The 23,140-nt window shown below is 49.5% G+C and overlaps 1 protein-coding gene across 3 annotated transcripts in view; it reads right to left on the minus strand.

The window, feature by feature from the left end:
* The window catches only part of Slc11a2 (solute carrier family 11 member 2), a 33,709-nt gene extending 17,211 nt beyond the window's left edge, over positions 1-16,498 (minus strand). The window contains exons 1-6 of one of the 3 annotated variants that reach the window (XR_004946772.1): positions 16,393-16,450; positions 6,897-6,968; positions 4,914-5,062; positions 4,294-4,419; positions 2,565-2,684; positions 103-209 (exon numbers count right to left, since the gene is read on the minus strand). Coding sequence is in view for 2 of the 3 variants with exons in the window: in XM_036208158.1 (XP_036064051.1) it covers positions 103-209; positions 2,565-2,684; positions 4,294-4,419; positions 4,914-5,062; positions 6,897-6,930 (536 nt within the window). In the remaining variant the exon portion in view is untranslated. Of the gene's footprint in view, positions 1-102; positions 210-2,564; positions 2,685-4,293; positions 4,420-4,913; positions 5,063-6,896; positions 6,969-15,917; positions 16,365-16,392 lie in introns of those variants that run through there. The other 2 variants (XM_036208158.1, XM_036208157.1) reach the window with 2 other exon arrangements.
* Positions 16,499-23,140: the final 6,642 nt, after the last annotated feature.

The raw sequence follows: 23,140 nt of genomic DNA on the forward strand, positions 1-23,140 counted from the left end.
CTGGACAGCTGAATCTCGAATGCTGAAAATGAGCTGCTTTTCATGTTCACCCTGTCTTTGAATCCGGCTCAATACTGACAACGTTTAGAGGGAAGTCCCTACCTTCCTACAGAGAGGAGATTGATGGCGATGGCAGAGCCAATGACTTCCTGCATATCAGAACCGATGATAGCCAACTCCACCATCAGCCACAGGATGATCCGAGGGACCTACAAAGCAAATAGTGGTTCTTATCATTCGTTTGGAATTCTGATTGGGGCACAGAACAAGACAGCCTTACGTAAGTCCCCAGACTCGAGAGAAACACCAGGCCTCAGCCCCACACAGCGTAGGAAAGTGTGCTTCCTGTGGGAGACTGTGAACCAAGGTGAGGTGGCAACCCGGCTCTCTTTGTCCTCCTCGATCCTTGAGAAGGATGGGATTCCTGGTCGTTACTTCCCACTTACACTCTTACCTGAAACAACCAAAACGTTTCAGGGGAAAATAAATATATAGATATGGTCAAAATGGGAGTAAAAGAGAATAAGAAATGAGCAATTAAGAAAACCTCGGCCTGGAGAGACGGCTCAGAGGTTAAGAGCACTGGCTGCTCTTCCAGAGGTCCTGAGTTCAATTCCCAGCACCCACATGGTGGCTCACAACCATCTGTGGTGAGATCTGGCTCCCTCTTCTGTATACATAATAAATAAACAAATCTTTAAAAGAAAAAAAAAAGAAAACCTCTATCAGCCAGGAGGTGGTGGCACACTCCTTTAATCCCAGCACTCGGGAGGCAGAGGCAGGCAGATCTCTGTGAGTTCGAGGCCAACCTGGTCTACAGAGTGAGTTCCAGGACAGCGGATAATAATATGCAAAGAAAAAAGATATATGCAAAAGTATTTGGGGTAAGGGGCTAGAAAGATGGCTCAGGGCTAAAAGTACACATCGCTCTTGCAGAAGACACAAGACTGGATCTCAACTCCCAGCACCATGTCAGGCAGCTCACAGCTCCTGCAAGTCCAGTTCCGGGGGCCCAAAGCATTCACATGCACATGTCCAAACACATACACATGATTCTAAAAGCTAAAAATAAACCTCTCTTTTTTAAAAGTGTTCATGGTAAACTAGCTGAGCACAGATGAAATAGAGTAAACCGGGAAACTAAATCTAGACCAACAGAGGAGTAGAAAACAAATGTAGTTCATGCTGGCTTACTGCCTCCAGACACGCACTATCCAAAAAGCTTGTGTCACACACAGGCACTAGTGTGCACAAGAGGAAGACACTAAGGAAGTTATAAAGCAACAACACTTTCTCAGAAGTCGGAAAATCATTTCTATCTACCACACGTGGTGGCACACGCCTACAACACCTGTACTCAGGAACTCCAGCAGGATGACCAAGAGTTCAAGACCATCCTAGGAGGGGGGGGAAGAGAAAGGGGAGAGAGGGGGAGAGGGAGAGGGGGAGAGGGAAGTGGAGAGGGGGGGAGGGGAAGGGGAGGGAGAAGAGGAGAGGGGGAGGGGAGGGGGGAGGGAGAGGGGGAGCACTGACCAACCAGCCTATGAGAAGAGAAAAGAAAAACAACACAAAACCTCTATGTTCACAGTCAGAAATGAGACTAAACATTTGGGGCACACCCAAGGGAGGCCTGCTTCACAACTACAAATGAAACTACTTAAAAATGGTTTTTAGCCAAGACAGAAGTGGTTCACTCTCTAAGGTACCTGTCAAGCACATGTGAAGGCCTGAGTTTTGTCCTCAGCACCCCCTGCAGAAAGTCTTCCAACAAAGGTCATTCCCACATCAGGGGCCAGTAAGAATACTTAGAAGATTAAGGTAAGATACTTAGACGGAAGCTCTAGGGACACAGTGAGCTAAAGACGATCAGCAAATCCAAAGGTCCGACCACATAGACTTTGTAAAACCATCTTCAGAGTGACGGTGACATCAAACAAAATAAGGTGACTGGTAAGTGCTGACTCATGCAGACCCTCTAAGGAAACCCGTGTCTGCCTGTCATTCTCGGACCTGAGAGCTAGAAACACCATGGCTAGCACTCAAGGCCACCTCTGGCCAAATACAGAGTTCAACGTTAGCCTGGGCTACATGAGGGTATGTCAAAATAGCAACAAAAAAGTGAGACCCGTGTTAGACTCTGGACGTGGCTGACAGGACCGTGTTAGACTCTGAAGGAGGACGAGGCTGACAGGACCCGTGTTAGACTCTGGACATGGCTGACAGGACCCGTGTTAGACTCTGAAGGAGGACGGGGCTGACAGGACCGTGTTAGACTCTGAAGGAGGACGGGGCTGACAGGACCCGTGTTAGACTCTGAAGGAGGATGGGGCTGACAGGACCCGTGTTAGACTCTGGACATGGCTGACAGGACCCGTGTTAGACTCTGAAGGAGGACGGGGCTGACAGCAGAAGAGGCAGTACCATCAATCCCCCTGGTACCTCTAGTTTTAGGGACACTGACCCCACCTCTCCACTGGCTCAATCCAGACTGGAGCTAGCACCTAATACCAGACCCACAGATTCCTGCAGGTAACAGACAAGCAGGACGACAGCACGCTACTCACCTTGGGATACTGACGGTGACACACTTCAGCAAGATGCAAGCCGGTGACCACGCCGAGTCGAGCTGCCAGGCGCTGGAGCAGCAGCCCCACGATGGTAGCCAGCAGAAGCACCCAGAGCAACTACAGAGGACAACACCCCAACATTAGGCAGCTCAAGGGCCTTTTGCCTGGTTGTTTGGGAAACAGTTCAGCCAGGACAAAGCCAGGTCAGGGATACAGTTCCATGCTCTGCATCAGCTTCTACATAAGCCCCACTAGGCAACTGGTATCTTTCTGATCCTGTTTCTCATCTATTGTTTCTTCTGAGGAAATGAACGTGGCTAAAACAAGATCAGAGGTGTCACACACCTTTAGTCCCAGCACTCAGGAGGCAGAGGAAGGTGAATCTCTGTGAGTTCAAGGCCAGCCTGGTCTACAGAGTGAGTTTCAGGACAGCCAGGGCTACACAGAGAAACCCTGTCTTGAAAAACAAAAGGAACCAGAAGAGGAGACCACACAAGGACTTCCCATGCAAGTGTCACTGCCGATGGAGACTGCATGCTGGGATGGTGAGGGAGGCGTGGCAGTCTGAATGAGAATGATCCTGGGCTCCTACGTGGTAGAGGTGTGTCAAGGACCTCCTGCCATTCCCAGTGTCCTCTCTGTTTCCTGTCTGGGGATCGAGATGTGTTCTCACTGCTCCTGCTGCCCACCCCTTTGCTCTACCATCATAGATTTTTAAACCCTCTAAAACTATAAGCCCGGTGAAAAGTCGTAAGTAGTCTTGACACAGTGTTCTGTCACAGCGTTAGAAAAGTAACAAGACAGGAGGGTAGAGGCACCAGCCCCCAGACTCCTCAGCCATGCAATCAAAAGTTTCCACAGAACACTTCAGCGGCCTGCTTATCAGAAGCCACACCAATAACATAGCTAAGTGATACCTACTTTACACTCGCTCTTAGCTGAAAGGCCAAGAAGCGACTGGATGAATAATAATACACGTGGTGGAAACTACATGATAACCAAGAGCCATGATTTACTGAAGTCCATCACTTCGAGAAAAACTGCCCAACCAGAAGTGACCAGCCACACAGCACTGTAAGCAATCACAACATGAGCTCACAAGAGCACCGGTTGCTAACACAGAAGTACAGCACACACAACAGCTAACTGTATATGATTAGGAGTTAACATCACATCTTACATTTGCTTTTATTTCTCTCAATTGAGAACAGCTCCACCGTGAACTGTGTGCGTGCAGAGGATGGGGTACATTTTAACCTTTATGCGGTAGATCTTCATATATCCTGGGATAGTAAATTATAAAACAGATTATTATCTCAGTCGGGCATGGTGGTGTACACCTTTAATTCTAGCACTTGGAAGGCAGAGGACAGCCTAGTCTACATAGTAAGTTCCCGGACAGCAATAGATTATTATCTGTGTATATTTTGTTATTTATGACATGCCTAACTTTGGAATTTTCAGCACTCTAAGCCATGCCCTTTTCTGTGGTTCTCACAACTTGCTGCTAGTATATAAGGACCTACACGTAAGCAGACATGCGCTGTTCAAACCGTGCTGTTCAAGCGTCTGCCTTCTGGTACAGCCTGAGTCTACTCTCCGAGAGCAGGAAGAAGCTGTCAGAGTGTAATGCGTGCTCAAAAGTCTATCCTCAGCCACAACAATGACAGTGACGACAACAATAATGAAAACTGGTTACTCAGGTGGGGTCAAACTGGATGCTCACCTTAAATCCAGCCACTGCTCCAGACTGCAAATCAGATTCGATGTTTCCTGGATCCAGGTAGGCAATGCTCATAAGAAAGCCAGGTCCCGTGAATGCCCAGAGTTTCCGAAAGCTAAAACAAGAGTACTGTAGAAGAGAGAGGAAGAGCAGCCTGAGTATCACCCGTTCGAATGAATGTCCCCGCTGTTTTGTCACGTGTCAAGGAGTACCACCAGCTGCACAGGATCAGGGGCAGTGCACATGCCCACAGTCCACATCCAGCTCATCTACATTACCAACAAGGTGGCCACTTCTCTCAGTGACAGCCCTTCCTTTACCTGCTCTCCATCACAACTCGTTCTAAACTAAAGTTAACACAGCACCTTTGTGCTCACCCACTACCCACACTGGAACCACATTTGAAAAAGGACAACACACAAAACCCATACTTCCAAAAGTTAAAAAATGCTCACTGGCACCACTTAGCACCTTTCCACAGAGGCTTATTCATCCTGATGATGGCAGAGACTGGCTGCCAACATGAGACTTGAGATTGTTGAGCGAGAGGTGGTGGCTGGAGATCTTTCCCTCAAAGGCTCTCCCCAGGACACAGGATCCCCCTACAAGGAACCATCACTAACCTCCTCCTCAGGAATGGGGATCTTCTCATCAAAGTAGGTGGTGAACGGCTCCTCTGAGTCCCCAGTGGACTGTGGGAGGGAGGAGTTACTGTAGGCAGGGTTGATGGTACTAAGACTGGCAGAGTCTCCATGGTCTCCAGAAGCACCATCTGTGTTAACATAACAAAGTCCACTAATGAGCAATCAAAGCTCTCCCCTTGGTGGAGAACTAGCCCTTGCCCAGTACATGCTCCTTCATGGCTGAGCAACAGCTTTAGACCCAAAATTAATTTATCTTACACCTGCACGCACAAGAGACCAGCCTGGCTTTATCCTAAACAGTTTATTTAATCTACATTTTAAAAATAAATGTACATATGTGTACACATAAATACTTATTTAGAGGCAGGTCTCATGTAGCCTGGGCTGGTTTGTGCCAAGGATGACTCTGAACTTGATCCTTCTGCATCCACTTCCCCAGTGCTGGGATACAGTCACACACCACCATACCTGGTTTTATGTAGTGCTGAGGACTGGACCCAGGGCTCCATGCACGCTAGGCAAGCTCTCTATAACTGAGTTACATCCATAGCCCAATAAATTAAATAGTTTTACAGGGTAATAAATGCACAAGCTGACAGTGGTACAACCCTAACTCTTGGAAACTAAGGAGGGAAGATTGAGATTTCCAGGTCAGCCTGGGCTACACAGCCAGACCCTATCTCAAAGGACAGAAAAAGCAACTCAAAAGCCTCCAATCACTCTCTCCATCTTGGATCAGTTTAACCTAATATTTTATACTCATCCCTGGCCCCTACTTATCCCCTTCACTCCTCAGACCCATGCCCTGCCTCCTCCCAATCCCGTGTGCTCCCTGGACCAGCTTCGACACTGATATCGTAGTTACCTCATCCTACATCTCTACACCCACTTGATTTACTTCATGTGCTTTGGCGTGAGGGTGTCACATCCCCTGGAACTGTGGAGGTGTGAGCTGCCATGTGGGTGCTGGAAACTGAACCCGGGTCCTCTGGTAGAGCAACCAGAGCTCTTAACCTCTGAGCCATCTCTCTAGCACCCCCCCCAACTTGATAATTTTTAGAATTACTTCATTTTTTCTTATGAACACTGACATGCTTTAAAGGCTAAATCAAAAGGATCACAAGTCTGAGGTAAGCCTGGGCTACAATTTAACAAGACTTTGCCTTCAAACAAACAAACAATTCATACCTACGACTCAACCTTGATGAACTAGCTAGCCCCACTAAAGTAACTCAGGATCCTAATCTAAAAGAACGTGAGTTCGTCATCAACTCAGACACCCCCATCCCATCATCCCATAGCTCTATCAGCCCCACAGAGCAGATGGCACTAGGACATAAGCAGGAAGCAGGAGTCCTAAGGTCTCCCGCAGGACTGGAGGCCGGTGGTCACAGTGCCGGCACCCTTGTGACAGCACAGCGCACAGCAGCCTGAGAGCATGCTTCCACGAAGTCTGCATTTTAGAGTTCATCTTGAATGCAGGGGGGCCTGGCAGAAGAGAACTAGTCCACCTGAAGCATACAAAGTCCTGAGCTGCAGACATCACACGGCTAGGGTGAACCACAAAAACGTTCTTCTCTTTCCCTTAAATCCCTACAACCAACTACACAGATCAGAGCTCTGATTTTTCTTTCTAGGAAGCTGGTCCCCACCATCTTCACTACGCAGAAAGGTGTGGGCAATCTAGCGCGGGAGCTCAGATTCAGACAAGCCGTGTTGTCTGCTGCATACACATCTGAAACACTGGCAGATGCAGTGAGCACACTGGGTCACTGCCCAGCCTGGGAATGACGCTGTCCTTGCAAGCATCACTGCTCTAGAAACCAAACTAGCTAGTTATTTCATTCACAGCCTACCCCCAGATGAGACTGCTGGCTGTACTTCTTAGGACAGACAAGAGCGACAGCCTGCCACTGACTAAAGCTCAAGCCCGTGTAGACAAAGACATGAGCTGTAAGTTACCATCTAGCGTCTTTTCTTCAGGATCCAACACCATGGTAGATACCTGAGTGTCTGTGTTCTTAGAATAGGATTCTGTAAGAGAAAAGAAAGGTGAAGAATTAGCAAGAACAGAACTAACACTTCACAACTGTATGGCTGAACCCTGGTAGGAAAGGAACAATTACAGCTTTCAGAACAGGATTAAGAGGCATTAACAAAAACAATAAAAGCTGAGGAAGAGGGCGAGACTGGGAGCTAGGCAGCCTCAGGGAGCCTGCGTGTGTGCACACACCTCAGTGCTGGGCTCCAGAGAACACCAGAACCACACTTGGCTCCAAACTCATGTTGGTCCCTGTGTATGCATAGCAGATGAACCAGACAACAAATCCGTTTGGTTTTGGTTGTTGTTTTGAATTTTTGAGACAGGGTTTCCCTGCGTAGTCCTGGCTGTCTTGGAATTTGCTTTGTAGACAAGCTGGCCTCGAACTCACAGAGATCTGCCTGCCTCTGCTGAGATTAAAGATATGCACCACCACACCCAGCTCCCATCAAATCTGCACTAACAAGCTGCCAATCAACAAATCTTTGCCTCAATATCAACCCAATATTAGCCCAAAATACCTCAATATTAAGCCAAATATCTAACACCAGAATAATCTCCTTCAAAATTCACAATTTTTTAAGGAACAAAAGGGTTTATAGTAACAAAATTTGGAAGATGGAGGAAGGATAGGGAAATCAAGATCATCATCTATATAACCACAAAAATGAACAGAAAATAAAGGAAAGGAATCTAGAACTCTCTGGCCTAGCCAACAAATTAAACTCACGACTCAGTTTTCTGGGAGGGCATGGAAGGTGCTTTCAAGTGGAGGGCCACTATTCCCCAGAAGGAAAACTAAAGGCAGTTCCAGTCTTGCTCTGAAAATTGGGGGGGGGGGGGGGGGAAGGCCTGCCCTGGGGACTGCGGGACACTGAGGCACCAGCAGGATTGGCCCCACCTGGGAAGCAGTGCTTCTCTGGGTACCAGCGCCATATCGAGGTGCAGCTGGAGACTGGGGGAGCATTATCGAGCTGACAGGGTAGTCTATCCACAGCACACTGGCGACTTGGCCTCACTACAAAGAACTTTTTTAAACATTTATTTTATTTTTTCCGGGGTTGGGCATGGGTGCCACACAACTTGCAAGAGTTGGCTCCCTTCTTCCACTCTGTGGGACCCTGGATCGAACTCGGGTCTTTAGGCTTGACAACAGGTGCCTTTACTTTCCAAGAGCCAACTCACAGCCCTAAAAAGGCTGAACTTTTCCATTTTGGACCTTCTTTCTCGTAATTGTTATCTCAGTTGATTCCAAATATACAGCGAGAGAGAAAGTTACCACTGACACCTCCTCCCATAAGCCCCCAAAGTGCTCACCCTGCTGAAAAGGGCTGGAGCCTCCGTCCCTGCTGAAGCAACCTCTCCCTCTTATCCAGTAACCACTCCTATCCCAACAGCCCTCCACCTTATTTTTTGGGTATTCTTTATGAACCAACACATTCTACCTTATTGAATGAATCCCATCATCTAGACCCAAAAGGGGGCTCTGGGTTTCACCCGTCTTCTGGGTATAAAACACACCATCACTGGTTAATTTAAGAAGCACCATCTTTCCCTCAACAGTCAGCAGGGTCAAGCACTTTCCTGCAGCAGACATCTAGCGCCATCCCTCTGGCCGGCCCATAGACCCATTGGCGCTCATCAATCCAGCCTCTTCCACCCCAGGGCAGTCATGCATCTGACCACTCCCCTGGGCTCCAATCACAGTGTGGCTTGGTGGCCTTTTAACTTCGTCTATGTGAATAAGGCAAGACACCCAGTCATCCTACCCACAAGAAGAAACTACAAACCACATCAAGCACTGAGCTCTCACAAGAAAAGGAACTTGGACCACGAGGAACCAGCAAACTTCACATAGTGCCTTAGTGAGCTTTGGGTCATGGGTTATGAGGAGTCCTTCCGTATTCTCTAATCAGTTCTGAGAACTGTCACCCATGCTGACTAAATCAGATTGCTTCCGTAATGAGGGCTGATATCCTGTTTAAGAATATTCACTGCATGGAATATACTTGAAAGAGATTTTTAATACCCAAAACAGGTTTTAAAAAGTTATATTTAGGGGCTGGGGATTTAGCTCAGTGATAGAGTGCTTGCCTAGCAAGCACAAGGCCCTGGGTTTAGTCCTCAGGAAAAAAAAAACAAAAAAAAAAACAAAAAAAAAAACGTTATATTTAAAAAGGAAAGTAAGCCAGGTGGTGGTGGCACACCACCTTTATCTCAGCACTCGGGAGGCAGAGACAGGCAGATCTCTGTGAGTTTGAGGCCAGCCTGGGCTACAGAGTGCGTTCCAGGACAGGCACCAAAACCACACAGAGAAACCGTGTCTTGAAACCGCCGCCCCCCCCCAAAAAAAAGGAAAGTAGGCCATCGAGATGGCTCAGTGGGTAAAGGTGCTTGCTGCCAAGCCTGATGACCCGAGTTCAATCCCCCAGAATCCACATGGTGAAAGATCAACTCTCCACCCCTACAAGCTGTCTTCTGACCCCCCCACACTCAATGTGCCAACCACACACACACACGCAGGGTTTTACACTGAGGCTGTGCTGACCTGGAACTTGAGACACTGATTGCACCTCAGCTCCCCAACCCAGCAGGGTTAGAGTTCAGAAGTTATTAGCAGCATTCTAAGACAGAAAGCCGACAAAACACAGGCCCTGGTCTTTCCTGTCTTAGGCACACTAGACAGTGCCGTCGTCCCATCACGAGGCCTGCAGGATGCGCTAGAGCAGAGGGTGGAGAGGGAGAGGCACTTGGTGCCCCCGGAGATGAACCTTGCCCTCCGGGACCATTTCACTCCCTGGTCAGTCATCTCACTGCATCAAGGGGAAGATGCAGCCTTAGGACACAGGCAGGGGCTGGAGAGATGGCTCAGTGGTTAATAGACCAGCTGTTCTTCCAAAGGACCTGGGTTCAATTCCCAGCTCCCACATGGTAACTCCTAACTCTCTGTAACTCCAGTTCCAGGGGATCCAACATCCTCATACATACAGGCAAAACAAACAAACAAACAAACAAAAAAATGCACATAAAGAACTAATATGTTAACCAGGCGGTGGTGGCACACGCCTTTAATCCCAGCACAGAGGCAGGTTGGTCGCTGAGTTCAAGGCCAGCCTGGTCTACAGAGCGAGTTCCAGGACAGCCAGGATAGCCAGTGCTACACAGAGAAATTTTGTCTCAAAAAGAAAAAAAGAAAAGAAAAGGTAGCTGGTTGAGGGCTGCTGAGGTGGCTCAGATGATGAAGGTGCTTGCCTGCCACCAAGGCTACCTGCATTCTGCATTCCATCCTTAGGAGCTACACGGCAGTGGAAAAACTGACTCCTACAAGTTTCCATATTCTCCTCTCTCTCTCTCTCTCTCTCTCTCTCTCTCTCACACACACACACACACACACACACACACACACACACGCACGCACGCACACACACACACACACGCACACGCACACGCACAATAAATAAATAAGTAAGTAAGTAAGTAAGTAAGTAAATAAATATGTTTAAGAAGAGAATTTAGGGAAAGAAAGAAAAGGCAGTTGGGGGCCAGGTTTGGTGGTTCACACCTATAGTCTAGTACTTGGAAAGTGGAAGCAGGAACATCATGAGTTCAAAACCAGCCTCAGCTACATAGCAAATGCCAGGCCAGAAAGAGCAGAGGGAGGGAGAGGCAGGCAGTAGGAAAGCAAGAAGGTCAGATGGAAGTGAGTACTGAGCTCACTTACAACTTTTTTGGAAATAAAACCGCTTCACCAGGTACTGTATTATTGTTGTATTACTGTAGTGAGGCTCAAACCCAGGTGCTCCAGCGACATACAACGCCAGGCCCTACTTAATTTTCTCAAATGTAAAGCTTCCATGGTCTATCAGAGCCTTTCAGTTCTGCTCACTGAGGACATTCTGCCAAACAATCCAACAGAAGTCTGAGTGGATAATCGGCTCTGCGCTGTCTACAGGGCAGGCACGACAGACAGCCTAAAGCTCAACTTACTCCTCCTTTGTCTTCGTGTCCACACAGTGGTTCAAACGGTGAAACGCTGATTCCCCCTCAAATACAAGGAACAGAAGGCCCTTTCCAGAGAGCCATTTCCTAATTCTAGCGAGTACCCCTCAGCACCCACTGCTTAGCACTGGTTTGTCTTCTGAGGAGGTGAGAACTTCTACTCCCTGGTGTTCTCCTTACAATTCTTCTGCTTCTTTAAGAAGAAAATTCAATTACCTTAAAAATCACACACTTGCCGGGCAGTGGTGGCACACGCCTTTAATCCCAGCACTCGGGAGGCAGAGGCGGGCGGATCTCCGTGAATTCAAGGCCAGCCTGGGCTACCAAGTGAGTTCTAGGAAAGACACAAAGCTACACAGAGAAACCATCTTTAAAAAAAAAAAAAAAAAAAAAAAAAAATCACAGTCAGGAGCATTCAGGAGGCAGAGGCAGGAGGACAACAGGTTTAAGGCCACCTGATTGACCCAGCAAGTTCCAGGTCAGCTAGGGCCACATAGTAATGTCCCAGGCTTAAAATAAAAGGGCTGGAGAGATAGCTCAACACTGCTGCTCTTCCAGAGAACCCACGTTCAATTCCCAGAACCCAGATAGCAGCTCACAACTGTCTGTAACTCCAAGTCCAGGGGATCCAACACCGTCACACAGACATGACATACATGGAGGAAGAACACCAATTCACTTAAAAATAAATCATTAGCCAGCGGTGGTGGCGCACGCCTGTAATCCCAGTACTCAGGAGGGAGGCAGAGGCAGGCGAATCTCTGTGAGTTCAAGGCCAACCTGGGCTACAGAGCTAGTCCAGGACAGGCTCCAAAGCTACAGAGAAACCCTGGGGGGGGGGGGGGGGGGGAGATGGATCATTAAAAAATAAACAAAATAAAGTATGAAATACTAAATACATGTACAACTCTAACAAACCATTTTTTCCTTATGTTGAAAAATGGCTTGAGTTTAAAACAGTGGTTTCTTGTATTTGTCCCTAAAAGGAAGTAAAGGCATTCCTAGCCATCTCATTAATTTTAAAGTACAGAGAAGAAAGTTTTATCATCTATCCCTATACTGGGGAGAGAAGGGAGGGTTGTCTGTATACAGTCTAAATGTCCCCACCTCCCCAGTCACAACGTACAAAATATGAAGTAATAAAAATCCAGAAATGGCATGCAAGTGTTTAAAAACCCCCTTGTACATTTATTTATTTGTGTGTGTGTGATGGGAGTGTGCACGTGTGCACCTGTGGAGGACAGTTCTATTTCTACCTTGAGGGCTCTGAAGATCAAACAGCCTGGCACTGATCAAGATGCCTCCCTGGCTTTCAAACACTCAGAAGAGAATAACGGCCAGTAACCACAGCGTTTGGTGGCTGAGGCAAGTGAGTCACAAGTTCAAGGTCAACCTTAAGCTGCTTAGTAAGAGTCTATCTCAGAAAGGTGAGTAGGACCAACAAATGAGAACATAACGATTCCAAATCTTGCTGGGTGGTGGTGGCGCACACCTTTAGTCTCAGCATTCGGGAGGCAGAAGCAGGCGGATCTCTGTGAGTTCAAGGCCAGCCAGGGCTACACAAAGAAGCCCTGTCTTGAAAAAAAAACAAATAAACAAACAAAAAATGACCTTAAAACTATAATCCATCCTATGGACCTGGGTTCTACATAATGCCTTTAATTCCACACAACACACCCCACTCATAAAGTATAACCAGTGCTCCTATTACACAAAGTCACTATACCTGAATCAGGGCCAGCTCTCTTTGACACAATGGCCATTGAGACGCTAGCTGAGACAGTACTTTGCCAACTTTGAATGCCACAGTAATCATCTCTCCTCCTTGTCTTACCCAAGAACTACAATCTCAACTTAACACCAGCATGCCGCCTCTCACCTGAGTTTGACTTTTCAGTTCTCTTTGAGACTTACAGAGAAACCTACAGGACTACACAGAAAGACTCTGCCTCCAACCAACAAAGGCAAGAAACCCTAGCAAGTGACTGACGCCTGCCTGTAAGTCCAGCTTTCAAAACGCTGAAGCAAGAAGCTAAGAGTTCCAAGCTGCCTAAGACAGCCAGATCCTGTCTGGACACACACACACACACACACACACACACACACACACACACAAGGGAGGGATGGAGAGGAGGGAGGAGAGGAGAGGAGAGAGACCTGGGAGTGGAACACAGCCGATAATGGAACTGCCTGCTTGGGTGTCAGCAAAGATAAGAAGAAAAGGAAGATGGGGCCCAGCTGTCAAGCACTGATCTGTTAGACAAAAGCATTATTTGTCAACCCTGACTAAGAAACAAGGGCCTGAGGCTGAAGAGATGGCTTAGGGGTTAAGAGCACCCATTGCTCTTCCAGAAAAACTAAGTTCAGTTCCTAGCAACTGCGTCAGATGGCTCACACTGTAACTCCAACTCCTGGAGATCTGACACCTCTCATGTGCACATACCCCCCCCCCCCCCAGACACAGGCATAATCACATGGCGGGATGCACAGACACACAAATAATTAAAAATAACAAAACAAATCTTTAAAGAAAAAAAAGAAAGGACAGTGGGAGGGCAGGCCGGGCACACACTCATGGGGGGGAGGGCAGGCCGGGCACACACTCATGGGTGGGGGGGCAGGCTGGGTACACACTCATGGGGGGGGGCAGGCCGGGCACACACTCATGGGGGGGGCAGGCCGGGCACACACTCATGGGGGGGGCAGGCTGGGTACACACTCATGGGGGGGGGCAGGCCGGGTACACACCCATGACTTCCTTTCCTCTGCTCGCAGAGTTCACCCTCCTGATTGCTGACTAGACCACACACGGTTTACTCTGCCCTCCTCTATGGCCTTTGTTCTTCCAACTCTGACTGGGTAAGCTTCCTGTAAACTTCCTTCTAACCACAGCTTTACAGCAGTGTTTCTGCTGTACAATCTGGTCACCTGGCCTGACACCTCCATCCTGTGAACAACTTCAAAGGCCCTCTCTTAGGGAAGAAAAAGGAAGAAATCTATCAAAAGCATATCACCTACCTCCCATCACCCAAAAACACTTTGCCCAAGTCTTTTTTTTTTTTTTCTCCACTTACTTATATAGTTTTCCTCCAGAAAATGTGTTAGAGCACATCTAGCCCATTTACCCTAACAGGCATTACCTTCAACTCTGACTGACCTGTTCTTAGAAGAAAAATCATGTGTCAAGTCAGACAAACATGTAAAAGATTCCTCAGCCTTGGATGCTTCCTTCTGCACTTTGGAACCTGATAATATTTTAATAATTAACTTGTAGCCTTCTCCTCTCATTACATATGAATTTGAACACATGACAACCTAAAGAAGTGTTGGAACTGTTTCAATACAGATGAGCAAGTAGCAAGGAAACTTACGTCACCTGCACTGCCTCCAACCGGGTTGTTTCTTTTTTGTTTAGTTTTTTTCCCAGACAGGGTTTCTCTGTGTAGTTTTGGTGCCTGTCCTGGATCTCGAGCTACAGACCAGGCTGGCCTCGAACTCACAGAGATCCACCTGGCTCTGCCTCCCGAGTGCTGGGATTAAAGGCAAGCGCCACCATTGCCGGGCTAAACTGTGCTTTTCCATAAACAGTTTCTCATTTAGTGATGGGCTCCAAACAATGTTGCTAAGCCACTGAGAAAGACTTTTTTTGAACTCCTGGGGTCTCCCAACCACACCAACAGGAATTAAGAGGGATTGAAGGCTCATACACAGATGTACTGGCACAGCAGAAAACGATGGCCTCTGACTGACAAGATGGCACCAAGTCAAACAGAAAAAAAAAAAAAAGAAGATCCTACTTTGTGAATACAATTTTCACTGAGTCACTACTGAACCAGAGCTGCCCACCAGCTCTGCCGAGGAACCCGAGGAACCACAGCTTTCCTCAGAGCGGAATCTCGGAGTCACATCCAGCTTCCCTATTCCTTCACAACAGGTACTGCCAGGATGCTCGGGAATTCCCCTTCTGAGCCCCACGGGCCTTCCGGAAACACGAGAAACAAAGTGTGCTGCAGTCACCGCCTTTTAGGTGCGTGTCCAAAATAGACTCTTAATCCAAGCAAGACTTAGAACGAAGGTTGTAGCAAAAAACACCAGTGAAATCTCAAGGTTACATTTACTAACACAGCTACTGCAGAAACTAGCCTAAAACGTTATTTTCCAACCTCATTTAATAAACTAAGCAGAAGCCAAGCCTGAGTGGTAAATGCTTGTGACAGATCTCTGCACAGAGGCAGAAGGATCCGACCTGGTCTACATATCAAGTTCCAGAGCAGTTAGCATATATAGCAAGATCTAGTTTCGGAGAGAAAAGACGAGGATTAAGAAGAAACCCTCTGCACAGCGCCTGTCTTCGCCTGTAATTACTGCACTTTCAGACTAATAATATGGCTGGAAAACACTGGCCTGGGGAATCTGGCAACAGCCCAAAGGATTCCGAGCAAAGACTCCTGAGAAGGTCAAAGCCTTGGGTAACAGCAGGAGCCAGCAGGCAGTAAGAAAAACACCTGGTGGCAGGGGACTGGCCTAAGCGCTTTTCATTTATCTAACACCAACAACCTGGAAGATCCCGCCATCAACCCCACCCTAAGTGTGTGGAACACAAGAACGCCTAAGCAGCCTGAACAAAACATTAACACAGACAAGAAGTGATGGAGATGCCATGGCGGACAGCCTCCCGTGGCTTCTCCACGGGTCACACAGAAGCTCCTAGAAGCCCATCGGCCCTGGCCAGCTCTCCCTCCATATGTTTGCTTTTGATGCCTTAAATCGCATCGTTGTAAAGCAAAGGACAACGGAGTGTCTCCATAGTACACAGAGGAAAGTCAGCTTCTGTCCTGAGGATGCCCTTCCAAACAGTCTGCTGTACCCACGAAGTGCTGCACCAGAGAACCGACGCGGACAAAGAATCCAAAGCAGACACATAAAGTGACTTTTGAAAGTACCGGGCCTAGGAAGCCGCGGAGAAGGGGCGCATCCATCGCGTGCAAGGTGTCCCTGCAAGAGGCCTGGAAGGCGCGAGGACCCCGGCTGCACTCAACCCCGCCGCCTGAGGCCTTCGGGCCGACAGCGCAGCCCGGGCGGCCGCTGGGCTGAGAGGGTGCTGAGCTGCGGGAGGCCGCGCCGGGCAGGCGGACCCCGGGGCTGCCGGAGGAGACTGCGTCACGGGCCTGCCCCTCCGCATCGCGCCCGGTCTGCGCACCCCTGACTCGGGACGCGTCCGGGCCGGCCGGCCCGGGGAGGGGCGGTGGTCTGACGTCCCAGGTCGCCGGGCAAGGCCGAGGCCCCTGACCGCCAGCGCCTGTGCCGACGCCGGAGCCCTCCGCGTCTCCTCGGGATCCCGGGCTCCCGCCCGCTAGCCCGCCCGCTCGCACAATGCAGAACGCTGTAACCCCTGACCCCGCCAGCACCTCGGCTTACCGGCTCGCCCACCACCTGACACGCCGCGCCGGTGCCTCCATATCCCAGAAGCCAGCACCCAGCGGGTCAACCTCCTGCCCTCCCGCGATTGGCTGGCAGGGCGGGAGCCCCACTTCCTGATTGGCTGGACTCCTGCAGCTGCCGGACTGCGTGGCGGGCGGACTGGGAGCGGAGGCTCCGCCCACCCATGCTGGGCGCGGGGGCGGGGTCTGATGGGGCGGGGCCTGGCGGGGGCGGGGTCGAGCCGGAGGCGTGGCCCGGTTCCAGCCGTGCACTTCAAACCTACCGCGTTCCTGAGGTTGGCGACTCCTAGCCCGGGAATGTTAGAGACCTATAAATTTTTGTCATAGTTCCCGCCATCTCTTTTTTAGGTAACGACAAGCCTGTTTCCTCCTAAGAGATGATGACCTCGAGATACAGCTACCACCGATAATAAGGCACCACGGCAGTCCCTTTTCTTCTGGCTTCTCGGGCCAGGAACACCCCACGTCTGGGAGGAACCGCGAAACTTGGACCAGCGGAGCCAGTTCGGCCGCATCAGTCGCCCTCCTTCCCAGCCTCTCAGCGAGTTTTTCTCCATCCCACCTAGCTGTGTCTTCTCCCCACACTCTGTCCTGCCTGCCCCAGAGCAGTCCCGCTCCATCCCCAGCCTCACACCTCAGCGTCCTTCTCTGTAGACGACGAAGAGGGGAGAATAAATGGCCTGACAAGTCCCCCCACTCCCCACGAAGTTCTTAAGAGCTACCAAACCGCACCCCCCACCCCCGATTTCCCCGACTGGCTACAGCAGTAGAGACGACAGCGCTGTGTTCTTCATGTAGAAACTGCGGGGAGAAATGTAAGAACGGAGATAGGAAGAAAGCACACACACACACACACACACACACGCACACACACACACACACAGAGGAGATTTAAAAAATATGATAACAACAAAAAGCAAACTCGGGACAAAAGGAAAAAGCCAGACTTCCACACCCTGGCAAGGGCTGCTCCTTCCGTACAGAGTGGTCTCCTGAAAGAAGAGAAAACGCACACGTGAGTTCCGGACCAGTGCCCTCTAGCCCAGCACCTTTCCTCTGGGACCCTCCGTTGCCTCTAGAAAAAGAAAAGGGTCGGGGCTGTTTGTGCCAGCTTCCAGGGGTGCGTCCCTGCCACTCTGCCCACTTACTTAGCTCACAGTTGGGAGCAGCGGCTGCTGCGCTCGGCTGCCTCTTCCCCATGGTGCCGAACTGGTTTGACTAAGCCCGGAGCCGCGCAGCCTCTATATATGCGGACTAGTGCGCCTCCCTTGGTTAGAAACGAGACTTGAGGTAGGTCAAGACTGAGGAAAAACTTCAAACCGCACCCTCCAAAGCATAATCAAATTTCATCTTTGACCGGCCATGAAAGGGAAGCGTTGTATTTCTGCCACTCCTAGTTATTAATAATATTAATTGAGTTCAAGTTTTCTTCTGAGATTTCTTTTCTGTGCCATTCCGAAGGGCGGGACCTGGAGGCACTGGGTGCTGGTGGCTGAAATGGGTGGGTGGAGGGAACTGCTTTCCTCTGGCCACCACTCCCTCCCCTGGGAGTCAAGCTGGTTCGGGGACTGGGACTCTGCCCCTCTGGGACGGGAGGTAAAACCAATTAACCCAAAGCCTGACAGTCCGCATGTATTTTCCACATAGTACGTGCGATACTGATGCAATTATGAGGCGTCTCAAAGTATAGGTGGAAATGCCGCCTGGTCTATTTCTCTGGATCTGAAGGAGCCGAGGGCATGAGCTGGTCAATCAGTGATCAGGAGGCAGAACTTAGTACCTGATGGAAAAAGAAAAAAGGCCTGAGGCAGCAAAACAGAAATCTAAGGCAAGAAGTTCTCCGTGTGAAGGAGGGGGCTTGAGGAATGAGGGGGAGAATAAATGGAAAGAAACGCCGTTGGCTCAAATTACCAAGCAAGGCTGCACGGTGAAGCATGGCAATGCTGGGAACCAGGGATTTTCTGAGCAGCACCGGCCCCCGGTGCTGGGCTCACTCAACCGATCTTACCATGCGATCTGCTCCCAATCCTACTTGCTATCAGACAGTTCCCCAAGGCAAAGTTGCCTCCGAAGATTAAGCCGGGGACAAGCTGTCCTCCTCATAAATGGAAGTACCCATCCATTAACTCAAATCTGGCAGGGAAAAGATCTGAATTTATGGTTTTTGAAAGGAGAAATGTGGCTCAGGACATGGCTGAATGGTAGAGTGCTCCCCACCATGTGTGGGGCTCTGGGTCCCATCGATTTACACACACACAAACAAACACACACACACACACACACACGCATGCACATTCACCACATCCACATCCACACATGCACTAAAATAAAAATTGTGCAGGTCATGGTGGTGCGTGCCTTTAATCCCAGAAGAGGTAGAGACGGATGGATCTCTGAATTTGAGCTAGCCTGGTCTACAGAGCACAGCCAGGGCTACACAGAAAAACCCTGTCTTGGAAAAAACAACCAAACCAAACCAAAACAGAAAAGTCATGAAAGCAGTAATGGGTTTTATGGAACCATCTTCAGGCTTTTCTTCCAACACACTACCTGAATTCTTTTCTATATACACTGTGTTTCACACTTGACAAGCATCCATCAATCCTCACAAAATCATGAGGCAGGAACTATTATCTTCAGTTGGAAGATTAATCAGTAATTTACGAGGGTTAAGTAATTTGCCTAAAAGACACATAGTTAGCCAGCAAAGCGAGATTTCAAACATCACTCCTTTAGATCTGGCAGCCCTCACTCAGTGCCGGCTCTGTCTTGTATGCTGAGTACACACGCTCTGTCTTGTATGCTGAGTACACACACTCTTCCATTAAAGTCTAGCTCAAAGACATCACCAAGTAGGTCACATGACAACAGAGTAACACTTTCTGCACAGATGGCAGTAGCTATGGGGAGCATTTGTTAATACGGCTCCCCCATCCCCCAAGAGTCAGGGTTTCTGTGTAGCCCTGGCTGTCCTGGAACCTGCTCTGTAGACCAGGCTGGTCTTGAGATCATAGAGATCCGCCTGCCTCTGCCTCTTGAGTGCTGGGATTAAAGGCGTGTGCTGTCACCAAAACGGCCACCACCACTACACCACCCGCCACTACTCTTAATATGGATTTTTTTTTAAAAAAGGCTTTATTTTTAATCATGTGTATAATGTGTAAAAATCCCTAAACATTTCTGTTTATTAGGTGTATACACGTGTGTCTAAGTCTGGGTACAGTGCCTGCAGAGGACTCCTGACTCCCTGGAATTGCTCACTGTGTGTGTGCACTGGAAACTGAGCCTGGGTCCTCTGGAAGAGCAGTCTCTCCAGCCCAGTGTGAAACTTATTGCATGTACCTTTTATTTAAGGGGTCCTTTCTAAGTTTTCCATCCACACACTCCAAGTGTTGTTTTGTTTTGTTTTTTCATGCTTTTGTTTTCTCTACGACTTCCTAAAATTAGCTACTACAGCCATTGACCATCTTTACCTGGAAAATTATTCTTCAGGGTTCCTCAAAATACCCATGGGGCCAAAGAGATAACAGCTCAGCAGGAAGTGTCTGCAGTGAAAGCTGGATGACCTGAGTTTGAGCCTAGGAACTCATATAAAGGCAGAAGCAGAGAACAAACTCCCCAGTATTGTCTCTGACCTCCACACATGCACACTATACACCCAAATACAATAGTCATATACACATTAAAAAAGCAACCCTAAACTGGGTGGTGGCAGCGGCGGCGCATGCCTTTAATCCCAGCACTCAGAGGCAAAGCAAAGCGGATCTCTGTGAGTTCGAGGTCAACCTGGTCTACAGAGCGAGATCCAGGAAAGGCGCTAAAACTATACAAACACCCTCCCCCCACCACACACACACAAAATCAACTCTAAGCTGGGGCAGTGGTGGTGCACGCCTTTAATCCCAGTGCTAGAGAGGCAGAGGCAGGTGGAACTCGATGAGTTAGAGACCAACCTGGTCTACAGAGTGAGATCCAGGACAGCCAGGGCTACACAGAGAAAGCCTGTCTTGAAACAGAACAAACAAACAAAAGCAGCTCTGTGCTTGTCCTCTGACTTCTCTAGGCAGCCGCTGGGCTGGCAACATTAATTACTCTTACATTCCATTTACTGCCTGAGCAAGGGGAGCAGAGGAGCCCAGGGTGAGTGTACAGTGAGAGGGAATGTGTACTATTGACAAGGACCCCAATGCCTCAAACCCACGGGAACTGGCAAAGCTCCCTCTGGTCCCTGTGGGACTGTTGACTGAATGTACAGAAAACTCTTGAGGCTTACAGCCAGAGACTGTTCCCCTGCGGAAACCTCCCACCTAGCCAGCTAACCTCGCCTTCCCTCCCCTGCTTAGGTAATAAGCAAGCTGAGGTTCTGGACTGCTGCACAGCTGGTGGTCTCTGTCAGATTTCCCACTCAATCCAGCTGTGTCTGTGTCTGTTCTTTGTTCCCTTGTGGCACCTGTCAGGTTTCCAGGACCAAGCCATGCAGGACTTCTAAGCACTTCTCATTCTGCTTAACAACTTAACTCATGTTATATACATTTCCTGAGAACCTACTATGCTCCCAGCACAGGAGGAAAGCTACACACACATTAGTGACAACAGAAGCTCAGGCCACCATTGATTATTGGTTTTGTGCTTTTTCTCCCAATAAAGTGAGCTTTCAATAGAGAAGATTGAGCTACATGAGGTGTCACACACCTTGATCTCAGTCCTTGGGAGGCAGAGGCAGGCAGATCTCGGGGAGTTCCTGGCTAGCCAGGGCTACGTAATGAGACTCTGGCAGAGGGGAAGGGGGTGTCTTATCTTTGTATGGCTCGAGCTAGCAAAGACCAGGTATACAGGGGGTGTCCTTTGAGTGTTTTATAGATAGATAGATAGATAGATAGATAGATGATAGATAGATAGATAGATAGATAGATAGATAGATAGATGTTTTCTAACATGTAAAGCATGTTATAACTGTTAGGCAATAAGGAATGATAGTATATGACTATTTATGTACTTACTTCGAAAGTTAGGTTTTTATCTATGCCAAAAACATTCTTCCCCAGATGCTGCTAGCTATTCCTATGAAAAATGCCAACACCAGAGCTCTGACTCCCTTTGAGAACGAAGAACATTTTAGGAAAGAGATGAAACAAGTTCTCCTGTAGCCCAGGCTGACCCTGAACTTGCCATGTGGTCCAAGTTGGCCTTGTGACCGACCCTCCTTCCTCAGCCTACTGTGTGCTGGATTAAGGGCATAAGCCACAATCCTGGCTATAGGACTTTGTTGTTGTTGTTTTTTTTCCAGATAGGGTGTGGAAATCATTGTGTAGAAACTCACTTTATAGACCAGGCTAGCCTCCAGCTCATGGAGATCCACCTGCTGACCTTCTGCCTTCTGAGTGCTGGGATTGAAGCTGTGTGCCAGCACACACAGCCATGATGGACTTACTATTCTAGCTCACGGTGGTTCCAGTGCTGCTGGCAGGTGGCCTCCGGGTGTCTGGTCCCACCCCATTCCTCACAGCCTGTGTCCAGTGGGAATGGTCCTACGCAGTTCAGCTGCTCCTGCCCAGTCTTACTTCCTTCCCTTCCCTCATTACCAATCCCGAGTTTTCTTCCCAATAAGCTTCCTGCGGGCATGGTCTATGACTTCTTCCAGTGACTCAAGGTCAGCATTAGCTGGAACAGTGACCTACACTCACTCTTCATCTGCTGTTCCACTCTTTGTGACACTCGGGAAGTCACTCTCTGAAATGAGATCGTTGAGTCCATCTACAGCAGAACTCCGACTTCTGCCATGTGTGCATCCAAGATGGTGAAGTATTCCTCTTCTTCCTGTTCCCCCAGCTGCCACCATCCTGCCCCTCTGCCTGCCTCCCCCGGCTGCCACCATCCTGTGCTCTCTGGCTGCCTCCCCCAGCTGCCACCATCCTGTGCTCTCTGGCTGTCTCCCCCCCCCCCAGCTGCCACCATCCTGTGCTCTCTGGCTGCCCCCTCCCCCAGCTGCCACCATCCTGTGCTCTCTGGCTGCCCCCTCCCCCAGCTGCCACCATCCTGTGCTCTCTGGCTGTCCCCGCCCCCAGCTGCCACCATCCTGTGCTCTCTGGCTGTCCCCTCCCCCAGCTGCCACCATCCTGTGCTCTCTGGCTGCCCCCCCAGCTGCCACCATCCTGTGCTCTCTGGCTGCCCCCCCAGCTGCCACCATCCTGTGCTCTCTGGCTGCCCCCCTGGCTGCCACCATCCTGTGCTCTCTGGCTGCCCCCTCCCCCAGCTGCCACCATCCTGTGCTCTCTGGCTGCCCCCCCAGCTGCCACCATCCTGTGCTCTCTGTCTGTCCCCTCCCCCCCAGCTGCCACCATCCTGTGCTCTCTGGATGCCCCCCCCCAGCTGCCACCATCCTGTGCTCTCTGGCTGCCCCCCTGGCTGCCACCATCCTGTGCCTCTGGCTGTCTCCCCCCCAGCTGCCACCATCCTGTGCCACTGTCTGCCCCCCCAGCTGCCACCATCCTGTGCCACTGTCTGCCCCCCTGGCTGCCACCATCCTGTGCCACTGTCTGCCCCCCTCTCCCTACTTCTTTGCTACTTCTCATCTGCTCCTCACATGGAGGCATTCTTTAGGCTTGACTCATAGCCCTCTTCTGATTTCCACAGTATCTACACCAGCCCTAGAGACCTTCCAGGTAAAGGTTGAAGCTGTAGAAAGAACAACATCTTAAGATAAGACTGAGCTGAATTCCAAGTCA

The sequence above is a fragment of the Onychomys torridus genome, chromosome 16 (genome assembly GCF_903995425.1).
Source record: "Onychomys torridus chromosome 16, mOncTor1.1, whole genome shotgun sequence".
Taxonomy (NCBI): domain Eukaryota; kingdom Metazoa; phylum Chordata; class Mammalia; order Rodentia; family Cricetidae; genus Onychomys; species Onychomys torridus.